Source organism: Hipposideros armiger, unplaced genomic scaffold, assembly GCF_001890085.2.
Source record: "Hipposideros armiger isolate ML-2016 unplaced genomic scaffold, ASM189008v1 scaffold_378, whole genome shotgun sequence".
Classification (NCBI taxonomy): Eukaryota; Metazoa; Chordata; class Mammalia; order Chiroptera; family Hipposideridae; genus Hipposideros; species Hipposideros armiger.
Window position 1 is genome coordinate 1,248,099 of NW_017731728.1, and position 20,281 is coordinate 1,268,379.

Here is a 20,281-nt window from a genome sequence, read left to right on the forward strand (position 1 = left end):
GGCAGTGTCACTGGCCCTCATATGTGGGATCCGAACCAGGGCCCTCTGGCGTCCCAAGCCAGTTCTTAACCAACGTGCCACTCGGCCGGCCCTCCGTTTCTTTAAATGTCTCTTATCCCTTCTCCCACTTCCCCATGGGGAAGCCTGTGGGTATTCAGCATACCTGTGGGCAGTCTAACAGGGCACAAGACATCCCGACCCCTGCTTCTGAGGACCTCAGAGTTTAACAAAGAGGTCGAGACCAATAAATAAACGATAGGTGACGTGACTACCAAGATGAACGAAGAGCTGGCTGCCGTGTAGCTGAAAGCATTAGGGGGAAAATGGGCTGACGCAGGTTAGAGTAAATGAGGTTAGACAGCAGGAAGAACTTCAGGGCACTGCTAATGAGACACTATGTCAGGTACGAGAAGAAGGCAGAGCACCCCCTGAGCTCGTGAAAGGGAAGGTAGGCCTCACCTCCTGACCATTTTCATCCACTAATCAAGTATTTACTGACTATTTACCTGCCAGGCACTTGTCCAGGTGCTGGGGACACCACAGTGAACAAACGAGACCGACTGCCTGCCTTCCTGGCGCCTACATTCCAGAAGGGGGACTTAGACAACTATTAAATGCGTAATTACAAAATATGCCATGTGATCATAAGTACTGTGGGGAATGTACAGCAAAGGCAGTAAATACAGAAGGGTCATAAGTTGCAGAGATTGATTTCCAGTTAAAATCGGGCGGCCAGGCAGGCCTCACTGACAAGGCGCCAGCTGAGCAAAGGTGTGTCTGGGCTGAGATGTGCCTGGAAAGGTTAGAGGCGCCATCTTGTTGGCGCCCCTCCCACGGTCACGTCTCTCTCTTGCCCCCTTCGCCCCTGCACTGCCCCTCCCTCAGGAGCTGGCCACAGGCCTCAGGAATGCCTAGGACTCCTGGAATGTATGTACGCCAACCTCCTGCTCCAGACCCAGCTCGCCCAGAAACAGATGGCCATTCTGGAACATTTACAAGCATCCATGACAGGACTGGGTCCTGCGAGGGAAAGCAAGGACTCTTCACTCCCAGCCTGATCTCGTGGGCTGCTGCGCCTCAGCTGCCCCGGCTCAGTCAATGAAGCGTGGAACCAAGTTACTGTGTATGTTCCTTCCCTCGTTCTTCCTGGTTACCCTCGGGGGAACCTGGGCGTGGATATCCGACATAGGGTTGGTTAGGTCACAAGATCATAGGAAGAGCCCACTGAGTGCGGAACACTGTACAAGGCACCTGGAGAGCCACGTTACAGGCGAGACAGCTCAGGGGAATTTGCTGTCTGATAAGGCGGATGGGACAGAGAATTCATTGCAAAACTTCGCGGTACTCTAGGGCAGCACATTACGGGAGTACAGTAATGGAGGGTGAGAAATAGAGGTTATGGGTATAACTGGACCAACCCTGGACCCTTGCTGGAGGAAGCGGCTTTATGATGCCACCTGATGAGCGGGCAGGATTGCGTGGCATGGATAGATGAAGTAAGGTAGCTTCATGTCGGTTGGGAAGCTTGAACGAAGACCTAGAGGTAGGAGAATAAGACATCAGAAACTAGGAGAAGGAGTTCCCCATCCACCCCCCAGAATAGGGTACAATGTAAAGCAACTGACAACAGACGAGGCAGCTTTCTCCGGGGAACTGTTCTGACAGCAGCCATTAAAGGCTCTGATTTTATTTGAAGCCCTGGAGAGCCATAGAAAGCTTCCCGAGAGCGTCCAGGCACGCAGAGGATGGTAGAAACACCATGGGCAACGCATTTTGGGTGGAGGGAGGATGGAAGTTGAGAGACCTGTATAAATTAATCACAATAACCCGATGTGAAACCACCATGGTCTGGACAGAGGGTTTGGAAATGAAGACCAGTAAATCTGAGCTATATCGCAGAGAAGGAGCGGTTTTGAGCCTGAAACATAGAGCGAGAGAGACAGCATCCGGAAGTTTCTAACTGGGAACTCAGTTTCGCTTCAGTGAGGAGCCAAGTCTAGCCGAAAGTTTCTCAGTATTTGAGAGGAGCACGGCTGAGGTTGGCTTAGCCATTTGAGCCACCTTAGGTCACCGCTTCCTCTTACACATTGGCTGGGACCAAGGTGGCAGCCATGGAGGTGGTGACAACTGTTTGGGGTCTGAGTATATTTTGAAGGTATGGCTCTCAGGATTCAGCAATGGATGGATATGATATGTGAGAGAAGGACAAGTCAAGGATGACTCCGATTTTTGAGCTGACCACCTGGAATAATCGAGTCTTCATTTATGAGATGCAGAAGCCTGGGGGAGGCAGAGGTCGGGGCGGGATGCGGAACCTCGGTTTGGACTGTGTTGGGTTTGCGATGCCCATTAGTTATCTAAGAGGAAATGTCCTCCAGGCAGTTACATACACATACATGACTTGAATTCAGTGGGGAGGCCTGGGGAGGAGACAGAAATGTGGTCGACATCTGTGCACTGACGCTATTGAAAGCCCCCAAACAGGAGACGATCACCTTGGGGATGAGGGGGGAGAGAGCAGAGCTGTGAGAGAGGAAGAGGGGGTGTCACGCCGCTGTCCCTGGCTGGAACTGGAAAGGCTGAGGGACTGTGAGAGGAAAACGTGTTCAGGAATGGAGGAGCCCAAGCACCTTCCTTTCACTGTTTGGAGCCAGAGGTGGGACAGGTGGGGAAGTGGCGTGTGGCTCTGGCAGTGCCTTGACCACCAGCGGGCTCCTAGCATCTGTAGGAGTGGCGGTCAGAGGGACACTGCTCACAGGAGGACAGGGGACCTGGCCGTACAGCTGGGCATTCCCTCCACTTGCTTCATTCATTCATTCATTCATTCATTCCACAAGCATTCACTGAGCATCTCCTATTATTAAAAAAAGAAGGAATTCCCCGGTCCCCTCATCCCCCTCCATCTACTGCCCCAGCTCTCTCTTCCTGGCTTGCAGATGGCCACCTTCTCACTGTGTCCTCATGTGGTGGAGAAAGACAGGAAGCTCTGTGGTGTCTCTTCTTACAAGGGCACTTATCCCGCCATGAAGGCCCCACCCTCATGACCTCATTCTAACCCTCATCACCCCCCGAAAGGCCCATTTCCAAAGACCGTCCCACTGGGGGTTGGGGCTTCAACACACGAATGTGAGGGGACACAGTTCCGTCCATCACATCTCCTTTCTCTTACCCTAGATCCAGCCCTTCAGTAAGCCCACTCGGCTCTCCCTTCCGAGTCCAGCCAGAACCTGACTGCTTCCTGCCTTCTCCACTGTCACCCATCACCGCTCTTGCCTGGATTGTCCCAGCAGCCCCTCCACTGGCCACCTGCTTCCACTTAGCCCTGCAGTCCATGCTCCCCAGACAGCCAGAGGATCCTCTGAAATAATCAGACATCATTCCTCTGCTCTTGACCCCTTACTTGCTCCCATAATCCTTAGAGTAAAGCCCAAACTCCCTCCCAGTCGTGTGTGCGCTCACCTCACTCTGGTCAGACAGCCCTCCCAGTTGGCGCAGGCAGGGCACAGCTGTCCCCTGTGGTTTGGGGCCCGACGTCCCCACCCCCACTTCCTTACCATCTCTCTAGCAATCCAGTCGAACAGCAGCCCTGCCACTCTGTCCTTCACTCAGCTTTGCTTCTTTAAACTTCCCTCTCACCACTGCTATGTCCTCGGGGTTGAAAGCAGGGCCCGCCCGACCTTGCAACGCATGGCTCAATAAATGGCTGTGAAATGAAGAGCTGCATGGATGGGCGGGCGCGTGCTTCACAGCACTGAGCTCCAGGCTGTCCTGCGTCTCAAGTCCTGGCAAGGCCACAGAGGGAGACCCGGAGCAGACAGGCCATGTCTCCAGACGGGCACTAGAGGGAGCCAAGTCCTCCTGTGCCCATAGCCCAGTCCCGTCCCTTTCTGCATCCTGAGCTGTTCAGAGCCTAAAGACCATGTCACTCCTGCCCTGCGTGCGGGTCCCTCCCCAGACCCTAGGCAGAGGAGATGGGCTTCCATCCTTCACAAACCCTCTGTCCCCGGTCTGATATGAAGGACATGCTCAGTGGCTCCCTTTCCAGAGAAAACAGGTGTTCATCAAAAAGTGTCCCTTGCATTTGGGGGAGGCAGGGAGGGGACCAGGGGCCAATTCTGGGATGCCTGCACAGTGGCTCCTGGCAGGGGGAAGTGGAAGGACGTGGGGCGGCCGTCTGCTTGTCCAGGGTGCAATGTGGTGGGGTTGGCTCAGCGGCGGTGGCGGAATCCTTGGGACATTTAGAGAAGAGAAGGCGCGTGGGCATGTGGCTTCTTGAGCACTTTCCCTGTGACTGCAGTCACCTCCGTGCGACCTGTTCCTAGAAGCCCAGCATGCCTTGAACCCCCTCCTGGCCTTGTCAGACGAAAAGGAATCCCCCTCCTCACCAGTTGTGAAATTAGGCCAGGTCTCAATGCCAGCACCACTTCCTCTGAGAAACCTTCCCTGACCACCCCCATCGAGGGGTAAGACCCCACAGGACCCATCTCCCCCAATGTGGTCCTCTGCCTACTCACTTACATTCCCCCAGATGGAGCCCCTGCCCACGGCTGGGGCTTGATCTTGTCCCATTGGATTTCCAGCACCTGGCACAGTGCCTGGCACACAGTAGGTGCTCAATATCTAGTTGTTGAATGAGGGAGGCTCTGTCTTTCCCAATCTCCTCTGTTCACGAGTTGCCATATCCCTGGGGCTGCTGGCCTGATGGCCCTTCCTGAATGTGCTAGCCTGAGCCCCTGGCCCCTGCTGCTCAACCCTTCCAGCCAATAATGGGAGGACGCACTGAGACTGTCTGCCCCTCCATCTGTCCATCCTCAGAGGCGGGAGCCCATCGTGTGCCCAGCCGGCCACCATCCTGTCTGCTTAGCCAGTCAGAACAGTAAAAATCATCACCTCTGTTGAATGCATGTGAAAATGCCAGCACTCGCTATCAATTATCTGCAGTAGTCATAACAATCCCACAAAGGGAATAGTATTCCTCCTCTAAATGAGGAAGCAGACTCAAAGAGGGCTCAGACTTGCTAAGGTCATCCAGAAAAATGCAGAATAAATGAATGAATGAATGACAACTGTCTCAATGACACTGGTGCTTTACTACTTTTCTCTTTTTTTCCCCGTAACACTGGCGATAGCTCAGTGGAGCCAAAGGAGCCAAGTGGTGTTGGGGATTCCTGAGCCCAGAGAGCAGGAAGTAGTGGGGAGGTGACCCTGATAAAGAGCAGCTCCGAGCAGCCCCAAGTTACTCAGTAACCCGAGCCCTGGTCCCCACACACGGCCTGGCCAGGCTGGGCCAGGGCAGGCAGCAGATGCCGGTTTCCTTGGGCACCCTTCAGGCGGTTAGCTGGTCACAGCAGGAAACTGGAGATGGAAGGTCAAAGCTTGGACAGACCCTGGGCGAGGCAGGGTGGGAGCTGGTGATGGAGTCAGAGGCCCCTAACAGGAGGTCTAGGTGGGGGGAGGAGTGGGAGAGGAGGCCCCCAACTCCATCAGAGCTTTCAGGGCCAGAGGAGGCAGGAGGACGTGGTGATCCAAAAGAAAACCATGGGCTGAGCCTCTCCACGTGGGTGGTGGCTCGGAGAGCCCTCAGAGCGGGAGGACGGGCCAGGGGGCCCTCAGGCATGGAGGACTGTCAGGGTCCGGTTCTCTGCTGGACCCAGGGCAATCCCAGCTGGTACCCACTAGTTAAAATATCAACCTTCTTCCATACAGGTTGGTAAAGATCTGTGGCCCATAGGTCTCCAAGTGTCCCCTCCAAAGGCCGGCCCAGCTATCCTGGCCCCTTCCAGGGGTTCCCTCTAGACCTCATCACAATCCAGCAAATAAAGGGGTTAACGTCTGCCAGGGCTGGGGGCCTCCAGGACCCAGTCCTATTACAAGTGATGATGAGAACCTCAGGTCATAGCCCCAGGATCTGGCCCAGGATTAGCACTAAATGACTAGTTGAATGAATGGCTGAGCCACAGGGGAGAGGGAAAACCAGAGGGCCCGAGGAAGTTAGAGAGGCAACAGGTAAGATAGAGGTGGAGGCGGCTGGGACCGGGGAGGGGGCCCCCAGAAGACGCTGGCACGGCCCTGCCGCCCGGCCCTGGCTCTCCCTGCTCTGTAGCTCCTGAAGGCGCTTCTCCTCGGAGGGCCTGTCCAGAGTCTGCCTGGGCAACCCCGAGCAACCCCCACGCCCAACGGGGCTCTGAAAGCAAGCGGCCTCTCTGTGGCTGAAGACGGGGCCTGGGAGGATACCCAGAGGCTGAGTTATCCAAGAATCATTACCCAAGCACTGTTGACCAGACATCCACTGCCCCCACCACTGCACGGAAGGACCTGGAAAACAGCCATCCTGCTGACCAAGTAGAGACAGCCCTGGGCCAGGGGCCAGGGGTCAGGGGCCAGCAAGGGCCAGAGGACTGCTTGGCCTGCCAGGAGCCGCACTACCTGAGGCTGCTCCCCAGAGGCCGACCCCTGCCCGCCCATGCCTGGCTGGCTGGGCCCCTAGGTCAGGAAGCCGGGCAGCTAGAATGCAGCTGACCCCAGAGCCAACGCTGGGCCGGAGCTCCAGACCGTGAGGGGAGGAGGTGAACTGGGGGAAGAAAGGGGGATGGAGGGTCACCTCGGTCCCTGCGCATTCCTGAGAAGGGGCCATCTGTTCCTAGGAGGAGCCCCGCTAGGCACCTGCTCTGGGGAGTGGCTGGCTCCTCTGAGCCCTGCCCACATCTCCTGGGAACAGCAGCTCTCCCTTCAGGTGGGGGCCTGGAACACCTTTGCAGACACCCAGCAGCCCCTCCCACACCACAGCCCCCCCTGACAGGGGCAGCAGTGTAGAGACTGGCCCTCAGCTTTCCTCCTTTAAGCCCCTTGTGGTCTGCGGGCGTCAGGACCGGCTGTGCCAGGCCCTCCACCCGTGTAGAGCTCTCAGGTGGCCCAGCAGCCTCTAGGTCAAGGTCATGTGCCTCCATGGGGCCTGCCCACCCCGGCCCCAGTTCTTGAACACACCGGACGCTCACACGGCCATGCGGGTCCCCTTCTGGAGAGGCCCCTCTCCTTTCTTCACTTGCCCAAGTCTGGGGGTGCCCCTCTTAGACGGCCTGGGGACATTACCTCACAGGAAGCGATTCCCCATCTCTAACCCTCCACCCCACTCCTGTGGGTTCTGCAGCCTCTGCATTTCCCGGGGCCACACATTTACCCCAAATGGTAATTCAGTTCCCTCCTGTCTGACTCCCAACTGGACAGAGGCTGCTGGAGGGAGGGGTCACCTGGTTCATATCCCAAGCCTGGCTCACAGTAAGTGCCTCCCGGTGTCTGTCTACCAGGACCCCAGGGGATGCAAATCTTACTGTGTAACAAGGGACTTGACTCCTAAGTGAGGAGGCCCTCCTTCCACCGTGCTTCCCCTTCTGTCCAGCTGCTGGGGCAGCCCAGACCCTGGTATCCACACTGGGCGGCACAGGGAACCCGGGTGTCAGCGTGGCCCCTGCCGGGCCTTGGGGACTGTGGTGGGGTGCAGACTGGGAGTGGGGAGGCTGAGGAGGCTTGGAGCCCGCGGGGTGCGGCTGGGCTGCTGAGGCTCAGACCTGCGGGGCCTGCCGCCTGCCCACCAGCCTGGTTAACCATCAACGTCTGGAGAGCCTGCTCTCTATCTCCAGTCTCCATCTGGCTTTCCAGCTGGGAAAAGATTGAGTAACTCCTCAACTCTCTCTTGTGTTAACCCTGGAGGGGCCAGGCCGGGCCTTTAAGGGTCGCTTATTCCTTGGGAAACGCTCTTTATAAACTAACACCATTTTTTTTTGAGGGGGCCGGTCAACTCGCTTTGTCTCCCCCACCGACCGGGTCGCCGCCGTGCCTCAGCAGGCAGAACACCCAGTGCCTTTCCAGGGTCATTTCCAAGGGGCTGGACCAACCGGAACAGCGCCAGGGTCAGCTGGGCCAAGAGAGACAGGACCCGGGTGTCCGAACGCCCCCACCCCTCCCAGTCCTTGCCCCACCTCGGGTCTCGCCCCTCCTCGCCAGGCTGGAGCTGGGAGCAGCGGAGGGCGCCTCGGCGTGGGTGTGGCCTCCGAGTGAGCGAGCTGGTGAAACCTGCTCCGCCCGCCCCCGAGTGTGTCTGCCGCGCGCGGCGAGCCCAGAGCCGGAGCTTGCCTCGCAGCCTGTCCCATGGCCGGGTCCCCACGCCGCGCCGCGGGCGGGCGACTGCTGCTGCCCCTGCTGTGCCTCCTCTTCCAGGGCGCCACCGCCATCCTCTTTGCGGTTTTTGTCCGCTATGACCACGAAACCGACGCTGCCCTCTGGCACTGGGGCAACCACAGTAACGCGGACAATGAATTTTACTTTCGCTACCCAAGTGAGTGCGGGTGAGGGCGCTCGGGGAGCAAAGACCCCAAGCTTCCTGGCGTCTTGGGAGGGGGCATTTGGGGGCCCAGACCTAGCCCTAGGTGGGCAACCCTCTGGCTCTGAGATGAAGGTGCCCCAGACTTATTATAAACACCCTTTCACAGTGTCTGCCATGGTCCAGGAATTGTGCTGAGCGCGGCACGTGCGTTGTCTCATTTAGCCTATGAAGTAGACAAAGGTGGGGAAACTGAGTCTCGGAGAGGTGAAGTGACTGGTTCAAGGTCATGCTGTCAGAGCTGAGGGAGCTGGTGGGTTCAAACCCAGATCTGAAGCCCCAGTCCAGCTTTGACTGCTCCCTTACGGCACCTCCCAGTTGGCCTAACTGGGCTTTGCTGGGCTGTTCTGGAGACTTTGCCTTTCCTGTAGCCTGCGCCCTGACCACAGGAAAGAGAATGAGGGTGGGGGGGGTGGTAAGGAGTGGGGTGCAGCAGACGGTAATGACAGGTATTAGCACGAAGGCAGCCGAGACTAGCGGGGCTCAGGCATCCCTTCCCCAGTCCTCTAGCATGGGCCCTCCCAGAGTCAGAGAGAAGACGATGCCACTACCTACCAGCCAACCACAGAGCAGCAGCTCCCAGCCCTGAGGAGGAGGCATGGCAGGGTCACCAGCCCCTTTCACAGGAGAGGAAGCTGAGGCTCCGATGGGTTGTGAATTGCTCCTGATCACCCACTTCCTGAGTGGCAGAGCTGGAACTGGGACTCAGACATCCCAAGCTCCCTGCCCCCCAGTTCACCTGCCTGATGACAAGGCCCTGCTGGGGACAGAGCCTCTCCCCTCTAGGTTGGGGGCCCAGCCTTGTGACTCAGGCCCTGGGCAGCTGGGACCAAGGACACCAGATCTCCCAGACTTCATCACAAGCGCTTGGGCAGGGCTTCTCTAAGCCTCAGTTTTCCCCATCTGGGCAATGGGGAGACGGATGCCTCAGTTTAAAGGATCTACATTCAAACAAGGCCCAGAGTGTTAGAGTCTCCTGTAAAAAATATCCCCTGCTATTACTACCCTACTTTTTGTATGCAGAGCTGGCGGCAGGCTGCCCCTCTCCCAGCCCCAGCCTGACAAAAGGAAGCTCACAGTGCTGTGGACCTAGAAGGTGAGGTGGAGGCTTGGACCTGGGCAGAGGGAACGACAACTCCTCCAGCCATGGAAGCTGGCATGGCAGACTCGTGGGGTTGTGCTTTGTCCAGCGAGATAGGGAGTTGGCAGGAACAGGCTGAGAGAAGTAAGCTCTTCTCCAAGGGTCACCACGAACCCCCATTTACTTCTCCCCTGGGCCTCAGTCAAGGCCTCCAAAACCTTGCTTGTTTCAAAGTCTTCCTGAAACCTACCAGCCTCTCACCCCTCTGTCGCAGCGGTGGGCTCTCTTTGGACACAGCTGCCCGCCCCAGATTGCAGTAAGAGGAATGACGGTGGGAGTCCTCCCTCACTTTTTTGCCCTAGGTTTCCACACCTGTGGACTTGGGACCCTGGTGTGGGGGAAGGTTGGGAAAGAGAAAGGTGTGCGGTCCCGGGAGCCCAGGGCTTTGAAGAGCCGGGTCTTCACCTGTCCCTGTGCCCAACGGAAGGCATGGGGCCAGAGTGGGTGTAGCGGCACCCTTTGATTCGGGAGATGAAAGGGAACTCGGCGTCTGCTGCTGTGCTGGGGCACTAGCCTGTGCCAAGGGCATGGCTGCTCTGAGGGTCTGTCGGATGTGTCTGTAGGAAGGCCCTCAGAGCCCATCTGGTCCACTCCTCTCAGACGTGCAGAGAGAGAGCCAGTGAGGACCTGTGACTGCCTAAGATCACACAGCAAGTTAGCCAGGCTGGAACCAGGTGTTTTGACCCGTCTGCGGCCTTTTCCTCACGTACAAGCTTCCCATGAGGCGAGTAATGGAAACAAAGAAGGAAGGGAAAAGCCCAGGGTTGCAGGAGGAACCCTGGAGGCCACGGGAGGAAACACGAGGAAAAGTTCTAAGAAGAAAAATATGGGCAGGTCCTTTTCTATACACCTCTGAGAACTTACTTGCCAGGAGAGGGGTTCAGGATAGACAGAATCGGGGATCTTCTCGGGACAGGTGGGGAAGGGGGGTGTGCCCAGGATCAGGGTGGCTTGTGACCTCTTCCAGGAGAATTCAGCCCCAGCTGTCCCCTTAAAGGCAGGGGGGGAGGGTTGTGGGGAGACCTCCCAGCTCACCACTCCATTTCCCTGCCTCTCTTATCTTATATCCCCACTTTACAGAAGAGGCAACTGAGGCTCAGAGAGCTTAAGCGGCTGGTCCAAGGTCAATAGGTGGCTCTAGAGGGTTTTTTTCTTCCCTCCAACCAGACTCCATCCTGCCCCCACGGGGCACCCCTGAAGGGACTGTGAGGGGTCATCTTATTCATCCCCTTGCCTCTGGCTGGCATAGCCCATGGAGAGTATCTGTGTAGATTGTTCCCCATTGAGGGGGTTTTCTGATGTTTATAGACTCCAGTTGAAAGGCCAAGGGATTGAGTTTTGAGTCCAAACAAACCCAGGGTGAGAGATGTAAATATTATTGCCATTTAAGACAAGTTCTGAAGTGGCTTGGGCACGTCATGGGCATGGAGCCCTGTGACCCGGGCCCCTTTGTTATCCTGCCGTCCTTGGGCAAAAGAACAGACATGGCACCCTTTTTTTTTTTTTAAAAGATTTTTATTGGGGAATTGGGGGGATGGGAACAGTGCTGGGGAATTGGGGGAAGGGGAACAGACAAATTAGAAGCTGTGGAGGGCAGTGTCACTGGCCCTCATATGTGGGATCCGAACCGGGGCCCTCTGGCGTCCCAAGCCAGTTCTTAACCATCGTGCCACTTGACCGCCCGACACCCCTTTTATTGTTTGCCCAAGGAGAAAGGAAGTCAGACAGTGAGGCCTAAAAGGACTCAGCTGTGGGCTGAGTGCTAAGTGATGCTTCTTCTTTTCTATTGTGTTTTAACATCCGGGAACCCGGGCCTCCCGGGCCTTTGAGATGACATCTGTCATCTCTCCCTGTGCCCAGGGGAAGGAATCAGAGCCAGCGGGCTGTAGCCACTGATTAGGGAAGAGACATCTGGGTGGTTTGGGTAGAGGGCAGGGCAGAAGAAGTGGCACCATGTTGGGGACATTTAGGGAGGCTCACTCTTCTTGGCTGCTGGGGCTGGCTGTTGAGCTGCAGACCTCCAATTCCAGCACACACCCCACCCTTTGCCAGGGACTTGCAAACTCACTCCCTATCAATCCATACACAGCAACAAAAAAGCATAAAAGCTTGCTTCTCTCAAAGTTACTGATTACATTCTAAAGTTCAATAATAACTTTTTAGCTTGCTGGTGCTTCTCCAGATTAAACAAAAGAAGGAGACCATGATTTTCTTTCCTTTATGACCTGCCTCTTTCTACATGAGATCTGAGGTCCTTTACAACAAAAACACGTGTATAAGAAAAGGAAAGCAGAGAAGCAGCACACAAGGAATGGCTACGGTAAGGGCCGTGGGCTGCGAGTCCAGTGCAGCTCTGAGCTTCCGGGCAGCCAAGGAGAGAAGGAAATATGATCAGTTATGTGTCCTCACCAGAACCAAGGAAGCCTCCCATGTGCGATGCTTGGATTCTTTGATGTGTGTCTTCCACACCCTCCCCGTGAGGGCAGGGACCTCATGGGCAGGGACCGTGGCTGCTTGATGACAGATACATTCCCAGAGCCTGACGCACCAGTGTTCAGTAAACATCTGTCACATGAGTGCGGGAAAGCAGACCGATTCCTCGGGGGAAGTGGCATTTCCTAGCACGTCATCCCAAGAGAAATGTCTCATGTGAAGCCCTGCAAGGGGCGCGTTTAGGGCCATGGGGGACCCTGTTTCTCAATAGCTTATTTATAACAAGTGTCCTCATGGTCCTCTTTCTCTGGTGTTTTCAGTGACAGCAAAGGTATATAGCATGTGTTACTTCCCATGTACAGACCCGAGTGTGCACCGAACAACCCCGAGGCTGTGTTTCAAACCCTATTTACAAGCAGGTGGGGAGGGGTACAGAACTCATACGGAAGCAAACCATTTGTGTTTATCGCATCGCCAATATCAATATTACTGTATGTTATTTGTATTTGCTTAGGTTTTTTTTATGCATAGTACAGAATAAAAAGCAAGCAGAAAAGACCCCAAATCTCCCTGCCCAGAAACCCCATTGACACTTGAAAAAAAAATCAAGTAATTCACCTATACAATTAAAAAAGTCAAACTATAGAAAGCAACAGGCTAAGAAGTGAAAGCCTGCTTCCCAGAAGCACCATGTTGCATAACTCCAGGGGCATGATTTGCCCTGGAGTGTATGTGGGGGTGGGAGTTGGGGGGGGCAGCAGCCCTGCCCCTCCCTTCAATTCCTTCTCCCTGAGGTAATCTCCGCTAACAATTTAAAGCCATTTCGTAAATTATTTTTTTAAGTGTAAAATCCTCAGAATGGAGAGGTATAGATTCTGAAGTATGAGGAATGGAGGTCAGACATCAAGAAGGGCTTTCCAGCAGAAAGGGAAAATTGAGAAGCCTGGAGGGGAAGAGAATCTGAGAACGGGAGGGCAGGGCCCGCAGGAGGAGACACACAGGTTGGACTTTTCCACAGGGGGTCGTAAGAGACCAGGGATAGGGCAAATGACGGGGGCATCAAAGAGCAAGAGAAGGCTCTCCTCCCTTGCTCTGACATGGGGACAGCAGGGATGGTCTGGGTCCCACTGCCCCGAGCTGGCCAGCTCTGCACAGGTGCCTGGGGCGATTGACCGGCTGGGCTCCATCTCAAGGCGGCCCGGCTGCTGAAAGGCGGGGGCCGTGAGGGTGGCTGCTGGGTTGGCAGCAGCGCCCAGAGCAGCTGCCGTGCCCGCAGGCTTCCAGGACGTACACGCCATGGTGTTCGTGGGCTTCGGTTTCCTCATGGCCTTCCTGCAGCGCTACGGCTTCAGCAGTGTGGGCTTCACGTTCCTCCTGGCCGCCTTGGCCCTGCAGTGGTCCACGCTCGTCCAGGGCTTCCTGCACTCCTTCCACGACAGCCACATCCACGTCGGTGTGGAAAGGTGGGCAGCCGCAGCCTCCCTGTCCCCCCCCCCTCCCCCAGGTCTAGCTGGGAGGCCCCAGCCCACCGGACCCAGCGTAAGGCCTGCCCTTCACACCTGCTCCCTGCACAGGCTTTCCCGCCAGTCAGTTGGCTTCTCAGGTGCTCTGCCCGCTCTTGCCCGGCCCACACCCTCAGCCACACCCCTCCATGTCTTCAGGCCCCTGCTTCTCACCAGTTCTTGGGAGGGCAGACAGCTTCATGGGAAGGGCTGGGTTGGCGGAGCTCCCGGTTCAAGACCGGTTGTTCCACCTGCCATGGGCTTCGTTCACCACGTGCCAGAACCTCCCTGAGACTGGGTTTCCCCGTCTACAAAAGGCGAGGTGACCTACCAGGCCACCAGGGAGGCGCTTAGGCGGGTGGGGGGTGGGGGGTTCATTGGCTCCTCCCCTGACCCCTCCCCCCAGGGCCCCCTGTCTTGGCCCCCTCTCACCCCCCTCTCACCCCCCAGCATGATCAATGCTGACTTCTGTGCGGGCGCTGTGCTCATCTCTTTTGGGGCTGTCCTGGGCAAGACGGGGCCCGCCCAGCTGCTGCTCATGGCGCTGCTGGAGGTGGCGCTGTTTGGCATCAATGAGTTTGTGCTGCTTACTCTCCTGGGGGTGAGTCTGGAGGGGGATTAGGATGAGGGCTGGGGGGTGGCCAGGCCCTGGGGGCGGGGGGAGGGGGGGCTGGCAGGGCTGCGCCTGCACCTCAGCGCTGGGCCCCCAGGTGAAGGACGCAGGAGGCTCTATGACCATCCACACGTTTGGCGCCTACTTCGGGCTGGCCCTGTCGCGGGTCCTGTACAGGCCGCAGCTGGAGAAGAGCAAGCATCGCCTGAGCTCCGTCTACCACTCCGACCTCTTTGCCATGATCGGTGAGGTCTCCAAGGTGGGGTGGGGTGGGGTGGAGTGAGCTGGGGGTTGGTTCCAGGAACCCCCGAGATGGGCCAGAGAGGACCATGCCCAGGCCAGGTCTCAGGGCGCTGCCTGTGGTCATTGGGGTTCCGGTGGGGGACGCCCTTCCCATGAGGAGTCTCCCGTGAGAGCCCCAGACCTGTGCTCCTTCTCAATAGCTTTAGACGGGTTCTTAGAAGTCATCCCTGGGTCTGCACAGGCCTGAGACCCATCCCCAGGGGCCGTCCCCACTCGAAGCCCTCCAGGGCCCGCAACCCACAAGTCAGAAAGCAGGCCCTTGAGCCTGGCACACGGCCCTCACCCTCCTCACTTTCTCCTGGCTTCTCCCATCTCTTACCCCAGCCTTTGTCCCCAGTGCTGCCTCCCACCTCTTTAGGACACTTCCTTCTGGGCATTTTTCCCAAAAGCCCCTGCACTGGGGTTGGGGATGGAGGTCCTGGGTCACCCCTGGGGGCAGTAGGGTGTGACCCTCACCACCAGCTGTTTCTCCTAAGCACCTACCTGCACCCCAGCCTCAGGTCATCTCTCTACCTTTGTAAACAGGAAAGGAAACGGATAACTTACTTTTTGGTGGGCAGTATTGAATAGTGACTGCGTGCCTAGTCTTACACTAAAGAGAGAGGCTTGTTTTGTATTTCTTGCTCCGTGTTTGCTGTGAAATAGAGCACACGGAACCCTAGGGCAGCTGAGGCCTCCTTGCCCTTTGAGACCCAGATAAGTCTGGCTTCAAGTCCGAAGGTTTCCCCAAGATTCCTGCATTCTCAGCTCTCCTCTGCCTCCCAGTGCCTTCCCGCAGGACACCAGCCTTTCCCTGATTCCTCCCAAACCCTCCCATCAGAACACGCATGTGTGAGTGTGGGGGTTCTGCTGCAGAGCAGATGGCGGGGGTGCAGGGAGAGGTTCCGTGGCACACCCAAGGACGCTCAGGACGAGGGGGCAGCCCCTGCAGCCTCCTTGCCATACTGGCTCTACCCTACAGGGTCCCAGCCTGCCCCTCACTTTGTCCCCTGGCTCCAGGACTGACCTGGGAACCTCACGTGGGCAGCAGGGCGTATGAGCCCCCAGTTCTTACCCCTGGTCCACCCGGTGCTTGCAGGCAAAGCCCTCTCCTGCACACTGCAGGGTCCACCCTCTCGGAGGTCGTCGAGGTTCTAAAACCAATGCCTTTCCTGAGACATCTCTCAAGTACCCAGCTCAGGGCCTCACATACAGGGCAGGCACTTGGTCTTTTCTTTCCTCCTGATATTTAGACTCTCAACCCTCTGTGGTTTTCAATCTCTGGCTCCCTTTTGTGCCAGGGATGCCAGTGCTACTGTTTGTAGAGCGCTTACTATGCTCAGCCTTGGGCTGTGCCCGTCCCCTACACCCCCTCCTTTAGTCCTCGCATAATGAAGTAGGAATTCCTATCCCCACTTTACAGACTAGGACACTGAGGCTGCTGGCAGGAGGTGACTTGCCCCCAGCTACACGGCTGGTAGCTCGTGGGGAGCCACTCCCTCCCTCTCACTCCGCCCGCCCGCCCTCCAGGGACCATCTTCCTGTGGATCTTCTGGCCTAGTTTCAACTCTGCGCCCACTACGCTGGGAGACGGGCAGCATCGGACAGCCCTCAACACGTACTACTCCCTGACCGCCAGCACACTCAGCACCTTCGCCCTGTCGGCCCTTGTCGGGGGGGATGGGCGGCTGGACATGGTATGGGCTGTGGGAGAACAAGGGGAGGACCTGGGAGCGGGGAGAGGTCTGACACCCCACGAGGCGGATTATCACAGGCACGGGCTTGGGCACGTAGAGGCGGGCGGGGGGTGGAGGGGAGGGTTATCAGAGTGAGAGGCAATAGCGGGAAAGTTAGAGGTTAGATGGCAGAGGGACTTCCAGAAGCAGTGGGCACCACTGTGCTGGGTTAGGTGTGGGTGTGACGATTTGAAAGGGCCTCCAAGGCCTTGCTACCCTCTGCTCCCTTAGGTCCACATCCAGAATGCAGCGCTGGCCGGAGGGGTTGTGGTGGGCACATCCAGTGAAATGATGCTGACACCCTTTGGGGCTCTGGCAGCTGGCTTCCTGGCTGGAACTGTCTCCACGCTGGGGTACAAGTTCTTCACGGTACAGATGCCTCTCTAGCCCTGGGCAAAACAGGGGTCTTCAGGGCCTTTTCTTTTTCTCACCTCCCCAACAGGCCCGGGGTGGGAGGGGCACCCACCCAGGATTCATTGTTGTCTTGTGCTCCAGCCCTTCCTCGAGTCAAAATTCAAAGTTCAAGACACGTGTGGCGTCCATAACCTTCACGGGATGCCTGGAGTCCTGGGAGCCCTCCTGGGGGCCCTTGTGGCTGCACTGGCCACCCATGAAGCTTACGGAGATGGGTGAGTTCCCCTCACCGACCCACACTGAAGTCCTTGTCCCCTGGAGTGACTCCCCTACGCTCTCCCCGCTTTGTGCACCACCAGCCAAAGCAGTGTCTATCCTCATTCATTCACCCATATTGTTACTAAAGGGTAAGAGATAATGACCCTCAGGACCCACATTTGTACATCAGGGCTCAGACGAGAGGGCCGGCAAAAGGGACACTCACACTGAGCCTTGAAAACCGTGTGGGTTTCCTGTCACACGAGGGTGAGAGGGGTTTCCAGGCTGTGGGCCGGACTGGAGCCAATGCCTGGGGACCAGAGTCAGCTTGGCGGGGGTCCCCATGAAGTCCCTTCGGCCACTGTGTGACAGCTCCGCGTGCCACCCCTGTGTTCCCACAACCTCCCTGCAGCCTACAGAGCGTGTTTCCACTCATAGCTGAGGTCCGGCGCAGTGCCACCTCTCAGGCCGTGTACCAGCTCTTTGGGCTGTTTATCACACTGATGTTTGCCATCGTGGGCGGGAGCCTTGGAGGTAAGTGACCTTGGTGGGGGTCGGGGGCTGGCAGGATTCCAGGGAGGGCAGAAGACAGGAAGGGGGTTCTCCAGAGGAAGAGCCATTGGACCCCACCCTCTAGCATTCCTTTACTCATATTTATCAAGCGCCTACTTTGTGCCTGTGCAGGGTGGGGTTGTAGACTTCAGGGGTAGCCGACTCCAGGTGGGGAGGAGCAAGTGGGCACTTGCTCCCTCCTGGTGCCAAGTGGAAGTCCGGAGTGGGCTGGGGGCCGAGGCTTCCCTGTGCTGCTCTCTCCATCCACTAGAGGGCAGTCCAACCTCAGGCTGAAGCCCTGAACAGGTGGCGAGTTCTGTCTGTGTTGAGGACAGGGGTAGGTAGGGAGCCAAGGGGCCTGGCTCACCATTCGACTGCAGAACAAAACCTTCAACTGAGGCAGACAGCCCACTGACCAGTCCTTCCTGCTGTCTGGCCTTAGTCCTTTGGGCCTTCAAAATAAAACCTGGGATTATCTTCAGGACCCCTGCTCTCAACGCGAGATTGTCATTCCCAAACAAGGTTCCGTTCGTTCATGTATCTAATTACGTATTCATTCAATAAACACTTTCTGCACCCCTCCTGGATAGGAGGCTGCAGAGAGCCCCGCAGCTATGGTTCATGACAGAATCACTCTGGTCTACTACCGACTGTGCAAACTTGAGTGTGTTACCTAACTTCTCTGAGCCTTAGTTCCTTCTCTGTAATGTGGGGATCACGTTCACCTTCGGGGCACTGTGATAACTCCAGAACTGTCAAGCGTGTTGCACAGGGCCGGGCACACAGTAGGTGCATGACAAATGCAGCTGCGACTTGCCTGGGCTAGGCATCACACTGGCCCCAGGCCTCCCAGCCCCTCTGTGCCCTGTAGCACTGGGGGTGGCCGAAAGCCTCACAAATCCTTTCCTCCCACCCACCACCAGGGCTCCTCCTGAAGCTGCCCTTCCTGGATGCCCCCCCGGAATCCAAGTGTTACGAGGACCAGCTGTACTGGGAGGTAAGACCCCGCGGCAGCCCCTCAGGCCCACAGAGCCCTCTCCCCCTCTCCCCCTCCCCCGCCTCACCTCCTGTGACCCAGCCTGCCTCTTCCCTGCTTTGCTTGTTCATGGTCCTGTGGGGTTCACCCCTGAGCTGTGGCCCCCAGGACCTACCCCGCCACCTGCTCTCCTACCCTGGCCTCCAGGTGCCCGGGGAGCATGAGGACGAAGCCCAGGGACCTCTGAGGGTGGAGGAACCGGACACTCAGGCCTAACTTGCTTCCAGCCCTGGAGAGGACGCTTCCCTTTTAGAAGATGAAGACGGGCTACCATTGGGAAGTCCTTTTCTAGCTCCCATCCCTCCTGCTGCAGGAAGAAGTCATGAGTCAGTGGAAGCCTCCTGTCCATAGGCAGCTCTGTAACTGGCCTTGGCGGGGGTGGTGGTGTTGGGGTGTTGGGGGGGGGCTCCCAGCAGCCTCATTGCCATTCACCCCTGCCCTTCCCCCTGTCTACAAGTGAGGCACCAAGTGACTGCTGACCCCCTGGTCCAATGTCACACAGCCACAGTGAGAACCAGGGCGATAAACTCCGCCGTCATCCGGACTCTGACTGCCTTTTTTGCGTGTGTGTGCTGGGAATTCGGGAAGTTCCTCTCACCCTCTAACTCATGGTGTTAGAACCTCAGGGTGGGGACATCCCTCCTCCCTGTGTCCTTGAGCTCCCTCAAGGATGCTGTGTTCTACCAGGCGGGTTACTAGCCTGGGCTTGCTTGCCTGAAGAGACAGGGAGCTCTCTCTCTCCCAGAAAGCCTGTGTCTGTTACAGGACAGCTCAGGCTGCTGCAAAGTTCTTCCTAGCCCAGAACCGCTGCTGCTCTGACCCTCAACTTGGGTGGCTTCTAAGCAGAGTAGGAAGAGGGTCCCCGCAGGGCCTAAGAGGGACACAAGGAGTTCTTTGCCACTGACTCCTCAGAGGCTGGAAGCAGCTAGCACCCAGGCACCACCGTTTGTCCCTGTCCTGAATCTGAGGAGTGGACAAGCCCATGACACTTGACTGAGAAGGATGGGGGAAGACAGGCCCAGGGCCTCCGACAGCCTCAAGTCATCTGGCCACCAGAGGGCACTCCAGACCCAGCAGAGGAAGACGTGGCTTTCAAGCCGCTCCAGCCTCAACTAAGAATGGAAGTCCTTCCTATGGGCCTAACCGCCTTCCTGTCTGCTTCAGCTCTGCACCTCACCACCATTCATGCCACCACTACATGTCAGGAGTTTTAGATCTCAGGCAATAGAGTATCGGCCCCTCCAGGAGACTGGAGCTCCGTTCCCAATGGACTGGGACTGCCCCCCCTCCTCCTTCCCCCAGGCCTCCGGCAGGAGTTCAGCATGACTGCGGAACTGTCCCTCAAGACCAAAACCCATTCAGACCTAGGAACCCAAGAAGTCAGTGGAGGGATTTCTGGGGCCTGGCCCTAGGACGGGGGCAGAAGGTGCCCCATCAGGCCCCACCCTCACTGTGGTTGGAGGGACTGAGTTTGGTTGGCAAAGAGGCCAAGCATAGAGTTGGGGGGAGGAGGGGACAAGGAGAGAGGCTGAGGGACAAGTGCTGAATGGAAACCATCCCCTGCCCACAGCCCAGCTATGCTCCCACCCCAGCCCTCTCCCACCCCAGCAGCCTCCCCTGCCCAGTGTCGCTGGGAGAGGTGTGTCGGGGGGCATCGTGGTGCTGAGGCAGAAAGCTGACTGCTGACATTGCAAAGGGGTCCCCTGTCCGGTTGCCCCTGCTGGGAGGGAGGGAGTTTGGGAGAGCAGAGGTCCCAGCTCTGTTCAGCCTTCTGGGGCCTCAGCTCCCAGTCCTGCTGACCTGCTCAGCCACCGAGCCCCCCCCCTTTCAAGCAGTCCTCAGCGATCTGGAAGCCACAAGGGGGGAGTCCAGGACAGGATGAGACCCTGCCTTGCCCAACTCATCCTGCCTGGGAAAGCTGTGAATATTCACTTACTCATTCAACCCACCATTTCCCTGCCCTGACCCTCTCCGCTACTGGTTCCTCCTTTACCACA

General features: G+C 57.3%; 2 protein-coding genes across 4 annotated transcripts in view; both read left to right on the top strand.

Annotated features, from left to right (window-relative positions):
* The window catches only part of TSACC (TSSK6 activating cochaperone), a 5,305-nt gene extending 4,106 nt beyond the window's left edge, over positions 1–1,199 (top strand). The window contains 1 exon segment of the mRNA XM_019662499.1: positions 886–1,199. Coding sequence (XP_019518044.1) covers positions 886–1,199 — 314 coding nt within the window.
* Positions 1,200–6,416: 5,217 nt separating this feature from the next.
* RHBG (Rh family B glycoprotein) lies at positions 6,417–18,859 on the top strand. Of its 3 annotated transcripts, XM_019662617.1 has the most exons (11): positions 8,245–8,332; positions 9,401–9,473; positions 13,228–13,414; positions 13,904–14,054; positions 14,164–14,311; positions 15,879–16,045; positions 16,316–16,453; positions 16,580–16,713; positions 17,109–17,230; positions 18,172–18,245; positions 18,432–18,857. In XM_019662617.1, exons 3-11 carry the CDS (start codon positions 13,248–13,250, stop codon positions 18,498–18,500), a joined length of 1,170 nt encoding a protein of 389 aa, XP_019518162.1. In that variant the 5' UTR covers positions 8,245–8,332; positions 9,401–9,473; positions 13,228–13,247; the 3' UTR covers positions 18,501–18,857. The 3 variants fall into 3 exon arrangements, with proteins under 3 accessions (XP_019518163.1, XP_019518161.1, XP_019518162.1); XM_019662618.1 differs by lacking the exons at positions 8,245–8,332; positions 9,401–9,473 and adding an exon at positions 6,417–6,566; XM_019662616.1 differs by lacking the exon at positions 9,401–9,473 and having other exon boundaries at positions 7,801–8,332; positions 18,432–18,859.
* The last annotated feature ends 1,422 nt before the right edge of the window (positions 18,860–20,281 follow it).

Bases quoted from the DNA above. Each gene is read 5' to 3' on its own strand.
- RHBG (XM_019662616.1), top strand. From the start codon at position 8,146: ATGGCCGGGTCCCCACGCCGCGCCGCGGGCGGGCGACTGCTGCTGCCC. The intron at 16,046-16,315 runs GTATGGGCTGTG...CTGCTCCCTTAG, and splicing joins GGGATGGGCGGCTGGACATG to GTCCACATCCAGAATGCAGC. The intron at 18,246-18,431 runs GTAAGACCCCGC...CCTGGCCTCCAG, and splicing joins AGGACCAGCTGTACTGGGAG to GTGCCCGGGGAGCATGAGGA.